Raw genomic sequence first — 17359 nt, forward strand, 5'->3', positions numbered from 1 at the left:
TATAATGTGGAAAACACTGCTATCAATGAAGAATGAACTATTTACAAATGTATAGTGAGTGAAAAGAAAAAAAAAAATCTACTCGACAGGTTCAAATATTGAAACGCCTTTCCAACTATTATCGTTTCAACTTATTATTGTTTCTGTTCATAATCAGTTAAGCTTGAAGAGGGATGGATACGCGTAAGGAATCATATTCTAGTTGAGTGAAGCAAGTTGAGACATATTCCAAAGTTATTGGTTTCGATGAGGCAAAATATATGTTTAATGAACAGGCACATAACTATAACCGTGGCACGTTCAAAGTAAACATCAACGTTGCACGAAGTTATAGTTTTAGAAATAATGATATTAAATTCGAAAATATGTCCAAATAAAATTTCACCGGATCAGCACAGGCCGATATCAACATCGAAGAAGCTAATTTAGAATATATGCTGCGAAACAATGTGACAAGACACATGAAACAAAAATTTTAAATTACGAGTATATTACTAGATACTATGAAAAGGGCACATCACTAAATAATAAAACACGTTCAAAGTACAATTTTGCCGATTTCACACGTATTGCGCATGCAGAAACGTATTACTAATCAGTATAATAAAAAAAAAAAAAAAAAAACACACGATGAAATATGGAAAGCGCACATACAAAATATATATTACGAAATGATATCAAAAGAACACACGGCAAAATATGGAAGAACACGTTCAAAGTACAATTATTACCGACAATACACTTACGATATATTTTTCCCTAACCTACACAAATGTATTTCAAAACAAAAACAGTAGTATATAAATGAAGACACTCCCAAAGAAATTTCATCATCATTAACATTTGTCAATGGCATACGTTACAGAGCATTTAATATTTTAACATAAACCGTCAAGTTATCACGAGTGCGTTCAAAGTGAAGTTCACCCCGAAAAAAAAAAAAATATAAAATATATCACATGGCAAAACGAAAGGCACATATTAAATTTGAAATCACAGGCAAAATTAAATTCTCTAACCTAACCAAAATATTATAGTACACATCTTTCAGATTTAACCTACCTACAGACACATATTAAATTCGAAAGCACGGACAAAAATTCGACTTCCTAACCTAGCCGACATAAATATTATGGTTCACACATTTAAGTTTGATCTAACTTAACCTATAGCAAATATTTCACGAAACAAAACACTATTATGGGACATAATGTATCAATGTATTTAGACTAAACCTACCTAACCTAAACATGAAAAAAAAAAAAATCTCAAAGCACATTACTATGGAAGAGTGCGTGCAAGGTAAAGTTTATCGTGTCAACACACAAAATTTTCAGGTTCACATATCAAATACATAAGATTTAATACTTCGATCATACATGCTTATGGCATGCAATTATAAGTACATGAGGGGACTATGACAATGAGCTTGAAAGACGCGTAACGTTTTCTATTTAACTACGCATGGTGATCTTGAAGCACTTCATAACTGAACGAGAAAACAAAGAAAAGATGTTACCAGTTAGGAAAGTTCCACAGATTATGCGAGTCCAATCCTTCCCACTTCTTACACTCCAAAATTGATTCCACTGGATCACTAGTTCGGTACCCTACAAACGCAGGAGACCGTCCGTGTGGCCCATTGTCGTCAACTTCGAAGAATTACATCCCCCTTGCCATTACTATACTTCACCAGTAATGGCGGAGATGGTATTTGGCGGCCTTGGGCCTAACGGTGTTCAAATTAATTTTGAAGTCAGGCTCCTCAATTTTTCTTTTCCTTTTCTTCTACTTATTCAGGTTGACCAAAATATTAAAAATTTAGACAAGGTTTACTTCCAGAAGTGTTTTAGCTATCGAATTTTCCCAAATTTAGAGGAGCCTAACTCAGACCGCCTTCTGTATTCTTTATCTCATGGTGGTAAACTACGTCATCTTAGTCGCGTCACCGGACCTCAATAAGCGCGATTTTAATATTATATAATCAACTACGAACTAAAACAAATTTATATGTCTTCTGTTACTATACAAAACTCTATTCAAATAAGCAGCCGTTCTATCTATTAAATGACATTTCATAGTTATCGGAAATAACCACATAACATAAATTTTCAAACTCACCTAGCCACGTCTTGAAAACATTTCCCGTTGCTGTGGCGACCGCTGTTCTTACTGTTCAAGCAGGTCGCCATTTGCAAAGTAAATGCCCGCATAGCGATTCAAACGCCCTCTTGTAGTGATAGCCATAATGAGTAACAAATAAACATCAGAATGAGTAACAAATGAACATCAGGGCGCATAACAAATGAAACACGGGTAGTATCACGTGAATAATTGACAGACATACGTATATGAGGTAAGGTAAAATATAAAATAAATTTGTACTATATTAAACTATGAATGAAATTATTACAGTAACGCGAAACAGTTGTAGAAAGAAACAGTTCGAAGTTTTAGTGGTAAATCATTGTTGTGTTTGCGTATCTCATATAAAACTGATCACTTTTCGTGTCATTTATTTCATCTGCAACAAACCAATTAACGTCAAAACGAATCTTTGGGAAACACTAGGGTGCAGTATCACAATACACGAACCAACCTTAACACTGCCTAAAACAACCGGTAAACATTACAATACGGGTAAACATTACAATCCGGGAGCCAATTCAAATAGAATGTAAACAACCGTCAATCGGTTTGTTACAGATTAAAACTGGATCATAGAAGAAAACGCGAAAAACATTTTCTTGGTAATGTGTGTGTTTAGTGCGCACTGTTGCAAAAATTGTGTATTAAACATTTAATTAAGGGTACAGAGAAAGGATGTGTTGACCACACGTCACCACAAGGTATAAGTGCCATAAGCCGGCTGATTAGACCCTGGCTCTTTAAGGGCCGTTGCGCTAAGAGGTTAGTTTTAGTTCAGTTTAAGAACATTTCAAAAAATATATATAAAAGGCGAATAGTAATTGCATAAACTATCCAGTTAGTATTACCAAACGAAAATTCCCTTACACCCAGATCATTTGACAGTGAATCCAAATGTTCGCTAAGAAAAAGAGAGAGAAATTATACCTTTGACTGTACGCCATTTGACTAGCTTCTTGTGGCTGCGGATGTTGTTGAACTCTGTTCGCTGGAGGCACATAATCTGCAAATAAGATATCATCATTAGATGGGATAGTAACACGTAAAAAAAATTATCAGCCATATCACTTGCTTCAATTTTCAGCACCTGAATAATCTTCCCACTTTTAAGTCTTTGGCGCTGCCCTGAACCCTTGTTCACAGAGAATTAAAAATAAATACGAGTAAGAGAACTAAATAATAATAATAATAATAATAATAATAATAATAATAATAATAATAATAATAATAATAATAATAATAATAATAATAATAATAATAATAATAATAATATTATTATTATTATTATTATTATTTGAAGTCCCAATCAGGGCCGGGCCGTGGGGGGGCGAGCGGGGCGATGGCCCCGGGCGCCGGAGTAAGGGGAGCGAAAAATTCGGGGAGAAATTGCTTGGAATATATGTATGGGGGCGTCGTCGTATACTCTCGCCCCGGGCGCTGATTTTCGACGGCACGGCCCTGGTCCCAATGCTATGGCGTTTAGGCTGAAGAGACTGATGATTGATAAAAGAAACTCATTGAATGAGAGTGTGGGAGGAAAGAGAAGAAGCCCAGAAAACCCAAGGACACGACTGTTATTTACCTTAAACTCATCTGGCTTGAGATCAAACCACAGATCTATTCCACAAAAACGAGCGCCCTATCCACCGAACCACCATATCCACTAGAAAATCAAGGAAATGAAAGAAACAGATTCGCCAGAAAACTGTAGTGCAGACAACTTGTTCTATATAATGCTGCAATGAAATGAAATTAAATATTTCAGCTAACGGCCCACCATTATGCCCTTTCAGACTAAGGGGAGACGGATGATTAAGACAAGTGAATGATGATGGAAGAATTTGTGGAATGAGAAAGTGGAAGGAAACGGATGTACCCCGAAAAAACCCACAGACACGATGTTGACCACCACAAACTTACTTTGCCGGGATAGAACTCGGCGTACTGTGGATTTTCTCGGGGTACTTACGTGTCCTCCCACTTTCTCATTGCACCAAATTCTTCCATTATTATTCACTTGCTTCATTAATCGTTTCCCTTAGCCTAAAGTAATATTTTCATTTCAGTTTTTCCTATTTTTCTTACTCCTATTTTAAAACTTCGTGAACAAAAGTCGTCGGTAAATCCAAAAGCTTAGAAATGCATGGTTTGTTCACGAATCAGAAATTGAAGAGAAACAGATATCGTCAGTTTATAACAAACAGCAATAAAATCAATTATTGTATACCAGAATACCTCCAACCTATTTCATATCACGAACCCTTTCTATCGTTCTCTTAGCAGCGACTTTCATAAATTATTCTAAGTTTTTAATAGTTTTTTCTTCTGTTTTTGACTACTGATGCTTATTGCTTACTGTTATATTTGTAAGCAATGTTTCAGTATGCAGCTTGTCGCTATTTTCATTCCTTTTTACTGTTTGTTTAATATTCTTTTCTGTATTTGAAAGTAAGATTGGAAATGAAAATCATGTCTATCAAAATAAGAAATTGTAAATAATCTTTTATTTTTTTTTCCTTTTTTCCATTACTTGGTGCTTTTCACCTCCCTTCGCGACTTCGCTTGGAGTCCAGACACCCAAGTTGAGAAATCTCGTTATATAGGATGTTTGATAGTAATTCTACTTACACGATATTAAACTTAGAAAATACTTGGGCGATTCTTTTCGCGACACCGCTGGAAGTCCCACTACCAGGTTAAGAAACTTCGTTTTATAGAACGCTTGACAGTGATTCTTAAATAAATAAATAAATAAATAAAACTTTGGCGATTCTTTTTGCGACTGGCCACGGCTTGTAACAGTGGTCTCTTAATTTCATGAGGCAACCTCTTATTTTTTTCAATAGTCTTATTGTTTCCCCCAAATGGCGGATGTTTTCTCCCTCGCGACCAAGTGACTAATTCTGTGTGCACAGTGAGATATTCGGGCCCTCGGATACGAAGCAGAGTAGTGGTCCATATACCACTTTAAGCCCTAGATACCGTCTCAAATACTTTTGGAATTTAAAACAAGCGTTAATTCGTCAATCACTCAAGACCTAACAATCCCTTGGATGGGATTGGATTGATTGAAATTTCTCGCCCTTTTCCAGCACCGAGGCTAAAAGAAAGCTGACCTGCTTTTCAAAGTAAGACACTATTTAACATCTTTTGCCGCCTCGGGCCGTCGCCAAAGGACTTATCCGGTTTGCCATAAGGATCAGACTGTCACGTGATTACGTCAAAAGTCACGTTGCGTGCTAAATCGAGTTTGGAGATTCCAAACCAAGATGTGAGATATTTTAATCACGTAAACTCCGTGTGGGACACCGTGGGTAATTCGAAGATTCATATACTTTATCATTATTATTTATTTCACTCAAACAACTTTACTTTTGACAATATTCTATCCATATTTACCTTACGTGCTATACATTGTTTTTAAGTTCATTACGTCTTTGCAATAAGCTTTCAATTGGCCATCTCCTTCTTGTAGTTTTTGAGATATGTGAACGACCATTTTTTTACCACTGATTTTCCATTGACTTTAACGTTCATGTTACGTGATTTTTTTTTGACTACGTTCCATCAATTTTAGGACAATTTGCTTTTGGAATATAGAATGTACATAATCTGTTCTATATTTAAACTGAATTTTAGCCATCTCCCCTAAAGTCTGTTCACATCATTGCAACCGGAGCGGCTCTTTCTGCAATTTCCAGAGCTGCAGTCTGAAAATAATTAGTACACGAAAATTTGCTCCCTCCCACAAAAACATTGCCGTCTTGGGCCATGGTCTAGGTTGGCTCGAGCAAATAAGGCTTTGCTCGAACCATTACTCCGAGGCAAGTACGTACCTCCACTGGAAATCGAGCCCGGGACTTTAAGATTGGTATATTCTGCCCCCTTATTCTTGACCGATTCCAACCCGAAGCAACAGTGATAATTACAAGGTTGGTGAGAAAGACCCTGGTTCGATTCCTAGCGGGAGCTTATGTGGTTCGGATTCCACGTTGAGCTGCTGGTGTGCGTCTCATATAGCTTCGCTGCTGAACGGGATACAAAACTCAAATCCAATCCAATCCACTAATTAGGATATCGTTTTAAAAAAAACAGTATACACCATATTGCATTTACACTGAGTTTCATTTCTTCAAACGTTACCCTAGAAAATAGTTTTGGTATCACATGTATGTGTGAAAAAAATTCCAACTCTGGGAGTTCATTTTACTCAGTTTTTCTTTTACTCGGCTTTATTTTTGGAATGTATCCAACCACAAGCAACATGCTTATTTTCTAACCCCAAAAGAAAACACGTCATTGCGAACCATACAAGTGAACAAACAGGCAAGAAATAGATGGTGAATCAAACTGTATAAGCTAGCAGCTTCTATTATTTTCAATGACTTTACTACGAATTATAACACATGTAAGTGCATGCCTTACCCGTTTGAGAATAGTCCATCGTGGAAAGTGTGGGATGTGGTCGTGCCACTCTTTGTTTGATAGTCCCCGCATTCTCATTGGCAAATGGCAACGAATCAGATTCTGTACTGGAACTCGACTGAAATGGCAAAATATACTCATAAGCATACATATACAAATAATAGTGTTTTTAAAGTCTTTCTGGATTATGAAAACTATGTCAATTCCAAAGAAGAGTCGCATTAACATGAAATAATTTTTAAATCGTTCTTTAAACCACAAATTTTCAAGATTATGTAGCACAGATCTGCAGACTTAAAGGCTTAATGGGTTTCAAACACTCTTGCAGCAGTTCCCGGAATTTGCGGATGTCTCAGTAAATTGTCAAGACAAGGTCTCTCCAAATTATTCAGGATAATCTTTTAGTCAATTGTTCGCCAAGATAAGGCTCACCAAGACTTATTAAGTTGTTTGTCAACATAAGGCATATCAAGTTGTTTGTCAACATAAGGCTTATCAAGTTGTTTGTCAACATAAGGCATATCAAGTTGTTTGCCAACATAAGGCTTATCAAGTTGTAAATTATTCATTGTAGCTTTGGAAAATGCAAGATTACTAATAAAATTCCAACTGACCAAAACAGTATATAAATTTTAAGGTCATATATTTTTGTTACATAGCCGAAACTGTAACACAAATATATAATCTTTATATATATATATATATATATATATATATATATATATATATATATATATAGTTGTTAATAAAGATAAGGTTTATAAAGTTGTTCGTCATGATAAGGCTCATCAACTTCGACGAAATAATGTTTTGGTAAATTATTCGTGTAAACAAGGTCTCAGCAAATTGATCGTCAAGATAAAGTCTCAGGAAATTGATCGTCAAGACAAGGTCTCAGCAAATTGTTCGTCAAGACAAGGTCTCAGCAAATTGTCTGCCAAGACAAGGTCTCACCAAATTGTTCAAGATATCGACTGATCAATTTGTTTGTCAAGATACAATATCACCAAATTGTTCGTGAAGATAAAACTTACCAAGTTGTTCATCAAGGTGAATTCTCATCAAATTGTTCGTGTCTATAAGATTCACCAAGTTGTTTGTCAAAATAAGGTCTCACTAAATTGTTCGTCCAAATGTCATTTCAACAGATGGCCGATTATTGAATGTGAACACTACAAATGCTTAATTTGTTTAATTCCGGAAAAAGAAATGTTCCAACGTTCATGATGAATGCACGTCGACCATGATAAATTAGTAACATTTCCAGTTTCCTTGAAGTTCTTAAACGATCTTTTAATGCTCCTGTCATTTGAAGCGTTTTTATCTGTAACTCCTTTGGACACTCTGCATCGCAATACACGATTTAAATTCAGCAGACTATAAAGCGTATTGTAACTACTTCTGAATCGCCATTATCACTAATTCACTAATTATTTGCTCGTAAAGCGTTGACGTCATACAGTGTTATATTTTCCAAAAATTTTAAATTGTATCTTCCAGTTTACATGTTTTTCATGTTGATGTAACTCTCCAATTAGAATCCACAACAATGTCAAATCCATAGACCCTGCGAAATACATACACTGTAAAAATTAGTAAATCAGCTCTCTCTGATTTGGCCACTTATAAGAGGAAAACTTACACTAGAAATAGCCACGTTTTTAATATTACTATTAGGAATAAAGACTGCAGGGGAAAAAAGAGGAAAGTTAGTTTTTTTTTTTTACAACCTTACACAATTGCCCTGTTTTCCACTGACTTATCTGCTTCTTCCCTTGTGGGCGAAATCTTTAGCATTAAATTTCTTAGTGACTAACCTTCTTCTTACTGTGGGATTTAGTTCATTGAAACTACACCTCTCAGGCTACATAACTCTGTTGTTAACTCATTTTCGACCATTTCTTCACTTACCTCCTTTTTCCCCTGTGGTCCTTATATATATAGGAAAAACCTGAAAGATGTACACGAACTCCGGAAGGTGATTCCTGACATCAAAAGAAGACAAAAAAATCCTCTTGCATATTGTCGAACTCTGCGTTGTGTGAGAGTGGTAGAGATGTCAACTTGGAATCGAAAATCGAATCCTGACAATTCGGAACGGAACACAAAGGTGACATGCTTCGCGAGTTGATTCGTGATATTCAACAACATGTAAGAGGACTTTTTGTCTTCTTTTCATATCACGAATCACCTCCCGAAGTATGTCCACATCGTTTTTGTTCCGTTCCAATTGATAGGATTCGATTTTCGATTCCAAGTTGGCATTCCTGTCACTCTTACACGACGCAGAGTTCGACAATATGCAAGAGGATTTTTTTGTCTTATTTTAATGTCACGAATCACCTCCCGGAGTTTGTGCACATCTTTCAGGTACACCCTGTATATATTAACACATATTTAAAAAAAAAAATAAAAGAAAATAATTTACAATCTATTTAGATAAGTTAATGTAGTTGATCTATTGTTAAAATTGTAATTTTCTTTTTTTCTTCAGATAATTGAAAAATGCGCGCGCGCACACACACATACACACACACTACTTTGTACAATTTTTCTCTTCAAATTTCCGACAAAATCGTGCCTTTCTTTAAAATGAAAAAAAGTAAATTAACTTATCCTTTAATTCCTTGCATTTTTTTTTCGAAGATTCACCAGTTCGAAATATTAACAGAAATCTTGTACAAACCTTATATAGGATGTTACAAAACTTTGTCACAGACCTGTGCTCAAAAGTGGATAGTTTCGGAGTTATACGCAGCCGAAAAACTACTATAGGACCGATTGTAGTCGGGTCAAGACATCACAGAGGAACTAGTATGTAAACTATCCAAATATCCATCTTTCAGAACCTCCGGTATTTGCACAATCATTTTGAGAGAGGCTGTTTAGGAGTACTTAATCACTCTCCACCTACCTCTCTAAAAATTGGTGTGCAAGTATTGGAGCATTCTTAAACATGGATATTTGGATAGTTCACATACCAGTTCCTTAGCGATGTAGGGCCGCGGTGGCTCAGTGGTAGAGCGTTCACCTCTGGTGCTTGGGGTCCCGTGTTCGATCCCAGCCCCTGCCAAGTGAACTTTGTGGTGGACAAACACCGTGTGCGTGGGTTTTCTCGGCGTTCTCCCGTTTCTTCCCACTTTCTTCATTCCACCATTTCATTCATTACTCATCATCACCGTCTCCTTTAGCCTAACCGGCATAATCGTGGGACGTAAAACTCAAAGATTTCATTTTCATTTTTCCCTCAGCGATGTCTTAACCTGACTGCGACAGGTTACATGGTAGTGGATCTATGAACTTTTAAATTTCACTAATTTGACATTTTCGGCACCCTATAACTCCGAAACTGTCCACTTTTGAGCACAAGTCTATATGGACTTTTTTTTTCTTATTTTGGTGTGAGAAATGCATTCCCAAAACATTGTGACGCACTTTTGTAACAGCCTGTAGAACGGTAAGATTGCTCATTTTTCAATTAAAGTATAATTAGGTAATTAAAGTATAATTACAAATACTCTTTACAAATTTAAATCCACTACTTAAACTGCCTTCGACGTATCAAAAGAATAACAGTTAATTCAGGAATAATAAATATGAGCTGTCAACAGACAGGACACAAAACCCCTCAAGACAACTATTTGAAACAACTGTGTAACTTGACATTTTTAACCCTAAATACACCAAAGGGTTACGCGTAACACCACACGTACATTCCGCAGAAAAAAAAAAAAAAACCTGCAACATGAGCATGTAAGTTTATTGTGAAACGACGAAGTCTTTTGCTTCAAAATAAATGTGCAGGGGAGGACGCCGAGGTTTCTCCTGGCATGATTCGTGCCACTTAGACGTTATGTTGATTCCCTACACTGTTAGGCGTAGTTTCACAAACTTACATGCTCCATGTTACAGATTTTTTGCTGCGGACTGTACGAAGGATGGGTTGCAAAATGTCCACCATATAAATAATGATTTTTCTGTCCCAGAAAATGAATATTCTTCTCTATGTTGTGCCTTCAGTTGTCTTAGTTTATAGTTAGTACAAAATTGAAAATAAATATTTCATTTTCTGGGACAGAAAATTATGATTTATGTACTATACATTTTAAAACTCTCCCTTGAAATGTGGTGTTACATGTAACCCATGATTCTTTTTTTAATATCATCACTCTGAAACCAGCAGGTCTTTTTGTTTAGGTGTACAACGCTTTGCGTCAGCTGTACCCGTAGCAACACTTAGTGTCAGAATCGTCACCTTTAACTGGAAATAACCTTATGCACATTAATGGTAACACGTTACACCAAGGGAAGGTACTTTATCTCCACCACGAAAACTTTTTTTTTTTTTTAAATTGTGTAATTTTTTAGATGATAGAAAATAAAATTTATATTATTTTTGACACAAAACCTGAGTTATGACATGATACTAAAATAACATCCCTAAAAATTCTTATCCAAATAAACGTGTGGACAATTTGTAACCCACCTTGGTGTGCATAGGGTTAAAGAACTTTTACTTTGATAAGGGCGTCAAATATAGTGTATCATGAAGTCGAAACTTTATTAAACTAACGAAACTTACCTTAAAACTTGCTTCGGAACCATTTCGACTTTGGTGCAACGACATTCCGGAAACTAGATCTTGCTCCTGGAAATCTACAATGCTACTCGAACTAGACGAATGAGCTTCCCAACCACCAGGACCTCCAGGCGACGGTGTTACCACTCCTGCATGCAATGGGTCCATCTGAAGATTTTCAAATTGATCACGAAGTTCAGCCACAACACTACCAGCACTAGGAGTCCCACCAACACTTTCCCCTCCGCCACCAGGCCTGATAAGATGAGCTGGTGGAGGCGGTAACGGCCTTTGGTCATGCAGAATGACCTCGTCCCCTTGAGTTGCAGGAAATGCCGGTAAAGAGGGTTCATGTTCACTTATATGGCCACCGCCGCTAGGAGCACTTTGATTCACTTGTTTGCTAGGATCCTGGTCCTTATATTCTCCACCACACTCACCATGATATTCTACTTCACTTATTTTGGGATTATGTCTCTTTGGCGGCGATGGTGGTGCTATATTCTTTGGCGTAGGATTCTTCTCATCACAGGGCATTTCGAACCGAGCATAATATTTCTCCCTTTCTATTAAGTCTCTTGGTAAACTTTTCGTGTATCCTTGCACTGGGGGTGGTTTCTCCGGATTCAAAGGCGGTCCGTCGCTGTAGAGCCCAGACATATCCGTTCGACTTTTTGCTGTGATTTTAGCTACTGGCCTTGGTTTCACCATTCCTCTAGGTCGCGGGAGTGTTCCACCGCCCTCGTGTAATGCCACTACTTCATTTGTCGGTGTAATATCCCCATCATCGTAACTACGAGGTCTCCAATTCCCGTGGAATGTGTGTGAATCTCCACTGAATGTATAGTGCGAGTAACATCTCTCTGAGTCTTCTAAGCTCTCTAAGGATTTGCCACGGCCACCTCGGATCTACAAATATAACAAGATGGTTATTTATTTTGTTAGTTTTTCTTGCTTATGGTGTATTTTCAAAAAAAAATAAAAGGTCTCAATGGCTGTAAAAGAACGGAAGATTAAATCTTGATACTTCTAATAAGAAGTACTTTGACAACAGTGTACATAATACAGACAAGTACATTTTTATAGGCAGACGGAATCAACGACCTAGGGTGCTGCTTTGTGGAACACTACTTGAATAAAATATATTATACCAAGTAAAATAATAATAATAATAATAATAATAATAATAATAATAATAATAATAATAATAATAATAATAATAATAATAATAATAATAATAATAATAATATAAGAAGTTTTACTCATAATACATTTCATATGCATTTTTTATTACATTACTATAATAGAATACAAAATTTTAAATTCTTCAAGGCTATGTAAATACTAAAGAATAAAAAGTTTCTGCAACCGACGTAATGAACTCAAAAATAAATTCTGAGAACACGCCATAATAACCCTTCTAAATTATTTCACGGATAGTTTTTCTACATATGACATACTGAAATATTTAGAATATACTACAAATCTAGAATATACTACCTTCGCTACGTAAAATTAAAACTAAGTATCATTAAAAATCACCTACAAACATAATAAATTAATTTTCTACTTTATTCAAAATAACTAATACATTGATTACAATATAATATTTTACATGTTTTAAGAAAATATTTACTTAAGAACATGCAATTACTAGCAAAGACTAAAGTAAATATTATATATAGCATTCTACAACCCATATTTCAGCCTTTATCTCAAGGGGTTAAAAAAAAAAAGTTACAAGCAATATTTTTTCTGGCTCGAATATTGTAGCGTTAAAATATGCAACGAATCTACAAATATCGCTTTTTAAAAAAGTACTAAATACGTAATGTAAAAGGCTTACAATTAAAAGCGCTAATCAATCTGCTAAAATATTTGGGTCTGTATGAAGCAAACCTTGCTACAATTTCAAAAATCGTTTCAAAGTTAGAATTATGTTACAAAATTACTAGGACTTCCCGATCGAAATTAAGTTTAAAATTTATAACTGATTTATGAGACCAACAGAACAATTTTTATTTCACAGCCATTACAACTAACGCCTTAATAGTGGAATATGGTCTTCAGAAACAGTGGCGGCGCTAGAAAAATAATTCAGGGTGGTAATGTACGGAAAGGATTGAAAACCCTGCAATAAGAATCAATGTATATATATTAAACTAAACCACCTACTGAGTTGGAAATGTCACTGAAACAGAGTAAAGTTCTGAAGGAAAAATCTGCCTCATTTTATCATCTTAACGCTACCTCCAATTGCTGAAGGTAGATTTGATTTTTTTTTTTTTTTTTTTTAATATACCGATATTCAAAAATTGGCTCCCACCTTTCAACTAGAAAGGATGCTAGGTACAAGAAATGTTTAGTATCTTGATTATTAAAGTAATTAGGATACTATTACTGAATTCTATCAATGGATGAAAATAAAGATATCAATGAGGGGATGAATGGCCAATAGGCATCAATATAAATAGGGTGTTCTAAAAACGGCACCCACGGACTACAGAACATTATTATACAAGTCAAAATAAAGCGAAAAATTTATATAATTCTATACCTTTCGGGTCCTCGCCCGGAGATGCGAATTGCGCTATGTGGCAATATCATAAATAAAGAACCACAGAGCAGATCTACTAATCCATCAAATAGTTACATCGATTCTTTCCAGATGGGAGTTAAAGTCGATAAACGTTGACACTAGCACCATCTATTAAGCGTAACAATCGATGTAACCGCTTGTTGGATTCGTAGACCAAAGCATGCGATATCCAACTTAATCTGCGATATTGTCACATTATGGAACTTTTAATTCCCCGCAGCGGCTGAAGGAGACCCCGGAATGTATACAATTATATAGCATTTTCGCTTTATTTTGACCTTCAGAATAGCGATCTGTTGTCTCTGGGAGGAAAATAACTCTCTATTTTAAATTGGAATTTGTACTGAATTTACGACGTAGATAGTAATGCAAGTTATATTGTTTTATAGACTAAAATATGCCATTTTTTCTCTCTTTTTTCCAGATCCTGTGAAGCTTTTGTTGTTCCTTTGAAGCCACAGAGATGCTAGGACGATCAAGCATTGAAGAGAGCCAAAATTGCAGCAAGATTTGAAGTGTCGCAGTCTGTAGTTTAGGTCCAACGTGGTGGAGGGGTCGCCATAGAAGGCAAGCTGTTATGGATATTAAAACAATTAAAAATGCTACAGAAAATTAATGACTACCAGAGCACACGGCTCTGGAAGTTGGAGTCATGGACATTAAGAGCTCAGCTAGGCCTTCGACTTCGATATCAGAGGAAAAGGTGACCACAGTGAGGGAGATTTTCGAGTGACGCTCTTCAAAATCAACAAGTCAGGCTCCAGGAAAGAGTGGCATTACACGTTATTCTGTGTGTGCAATTCTCAATAAAGAGTTACATTACAGACTATGGAAACCTCATTATGTCCAAAAGTTATATCCAGATGATTGCGATAGGCGTGTTGAATTTTGTGAAATGATGTTGGCATGGCATGAAGATCATCCACACATGTTCGTTTGAAAAAAAATCTGGGAGAGATGAAGCTGGTTTCATGTAGGGAGGTTCGTTCGTCATAATTGTCATTATTGGGCAGAAGGTCATCCCAAAGAGACCGTTGAAAAAATACAGGGCAAGCCGAAAGTGAAGTGTGGATTAACTCTTTCCGCATTATTGGACCCTTTTCTGTTGAGAGACAATATCAACACTGACCTGAAAATGTAAGAAAATTTTGTATGGCCGACAATTTCTGAATGGGGCGAGTCACATGAACTGTTATTTATGCAAGATGGAGCTCCCCATCACTACGCCTTGCCTGTTACATAATGGTTTGATGAAAGCAGCGCAAGATCTTGGATAGATCCCCGCGGTCCCACAGAATGGCCAACGCGAAGTCCAGACCTCAACCCATGTTATTTCTTTCTATGGGATGGGGAAGAAGTGCATCGCAGCAAACCACAAACTTTTGACGAACTTAAGATCCATGATGTCATAAGTGGTGTTCGTGCTGAGGTCTTGAGGAAGGTCGCAGTAAAAGTATCTGTTCATTTGAGACAGTGTCTAGAAAATACTGGAGCGCACGTTGAGTTGTAACTTTTGGAAAAATAATGGTATATAACAAAATACACGTGTGCAAAAAATTGAGTTTATACCTACAATATTTTAGGGGAGAAAAAATATTAAAAACAGGGTGTTACTTTCTGCTCACCCTGTGTGGATTTTCATTTTTCAATACAGAATTCTGAACAGTACAAGAAATAAATTGGACATCCTACTCTGCTTAACTGGCTTTTTGTCTCGCCTAGCTATGCCAAGGAAATGTGCTACACAGTGCCGTGGAAAATCAGCGCCCGGGGCGAGAGTATACGACGGCGCCCCCATACATATATTCCAAGTAATTTTTCCTTCCTTTTGCCCCTTTTTCTCCCGATATTTTTCGCCCCCCTTACTTCGGCGCCCGGGGCCGTCGCCCCACTCCCCCTCCCCCACAGCACGGCCCTGGTGGTACCATATGTCTTTTTTGGAGGCTAGAAAAAGACTACGAATTATCAAATCGCTCACGTCATGCTGTCAAGAGATATCGCACTATAAAGATATGCTTTCGCTTCACACTATAACGCACTGGATCTAACTTGTTCAAAGACGAAAAAAACTTTCAAGTATTTTGCAGAAAATTAATTGTATCTGAAGGCAGATGCTTGGAGTATTCGCCAATATTTAATATTAATAAAATGAAAAGCTAATTTGTTTATTGCTTCTTGATACTGCGCATGCAATTTAAGTTGATATTTAAAATTACTATAAAAATGGCATATATTATTCTCAACTGCATTATTGACTAACTACCAATGCAGAAAAATTATCTCCTATGGTAAGCCATAGAAATATCAGCATCATTGATCTGTAATGTAATTGTTATTTTAAACAACAAACTACATCGAACATAGTATTAGTACAAAAGTATCATTGAAAAAAAAAAAGACCTATACAATACACATATATTTGTAATTAGAATTGAACAAGAATAATTAATGGAGAGATTTGAACATGCTTTCCTCTTCGTAGTTACTCATACATTACATCATCTAAATCTGTTTGTTTTAAATGAAACCTTCTTTTACCGCCACTTTCAATATTATATATATTATGAAGTTATTTCAAAGAAAAGTGTATCGAATACAAATTTTGGCTATCCTCTAATTTCGTCTGTTTCTGCCTGTACACACAGAAACGCCAGTCTTTACATACAGAACCGCCACTAACAGTTTGATTTTTCTTAATTTATTTGCTTCCCAACGTAAAGTACTTTAAAAGCCTGAAATACAAAATTTAAAATTTTTCTTTTGCTTGTTTTTCATAAGCGAAAGGATATAATGAAATGCTACTTACCACAATCATAGATAATGTTATTCTACAACAGAAAACACCAACCTGAAGTGGTTTCAGTGTTGCCATCCAGAGAAATTACAGTGTTGTCAGAATAACAATTCCCCCAAAATCTAAATTAAGGCAACGACTAGAGGAACGAACTCAACTGCATTTGATTACGAATCATGTCGTCTTAGAATCCTGTGAACTACTTTTTAAATAATAGTTGTATTTAGTTTGTAATAAACAGAAAGTGTAATTTCAATAGCTTTTTGTTTATTACAAAATAAATATTTTAAAAAAAGTAGTTAACAAGGAGCCAAGACAACATGATAAGGTCATCAATTACCGTTGAGTTCATTTTTCTGGTCGCTGCCTTAACCTAGATTTTTGGGTAATTCATATTCTGGCCACACTGTAATTTCTATGGATGGCAACACTTAGTATTCTTGCCCTTCGTAATTTCGGGTGTATAATAAGATTACCTATTATTGAGGTAAATTGCATTTCATTATCTCTTTTTCACTTACGAAAAATGGGCAGCAGAAAAATGGTTAGCTTTTGTATCATTTTTAGTAGTTTGCCGCTTAATACTTCTTATTTATTAATTTATACTAAAGTTGTTTATTTTTATTTATTTATTTTTCATGGATGATTGTTTCTAACTGATCAATCGTTCTATAAGTCATTTAGAAATGAAAATATTAAACTCTCCTTTGTATAATTGCCCTTGTACTAAAATATATGCGCTTATTTAATTAGATACTTGTAATTTCTGACAAATTAATGAAATGTATTTAAACACTAAAGATTGTGACAGAAA

At 35.8% G+C, this 17359-nt stretch overlaps 1 protein-coding gene across 4 annotated transcripts in view; it reads right to left on the reverse strand.

The window, feature by feature from the left end:
- The window catches only part of ckn (CRK like proto-oncogene, adaptor protein), a 580084-nt gene that overhangs the window by 17783 nt on the left and 544942 nt on the right, over positions 1-17359 (reverse strand). For all 4 annotated transcript variants that reach the window (XM_081732142.1, XM_081732141.1, XM_081732139.1 and 1 more), the window contains 3 exons: positions 11156-12061; positions 6574-6691; positions 3076-3151 (listed from right to left, as the gene is read on the reverse strand). In XM_081732142.1, the coding sequence (XP_081588268.1) occupies positions 3076-3151; positions 6574-6691; positions 11156-12061 (1100 nt within the window). The remainder of the gene's footprint in view (positions 1-3075; positions 3152-6573; positions 6692-11155; positions 12062-17359) is intronic.

This window comes from Thermobia domestica, chromosome 11 (genome assembly GCF_964235325.1).
Source record: "Thermobia domestica chromosome 11, izTheDome1.hap1.1, whole genome shotgun sequence".
Lineage (NCBI taxonomy): Eukaryota > Metazoa > Arthropoda > Insecta > Zygentoma > Lepismatidae > Thermobia > Thermobia domestica.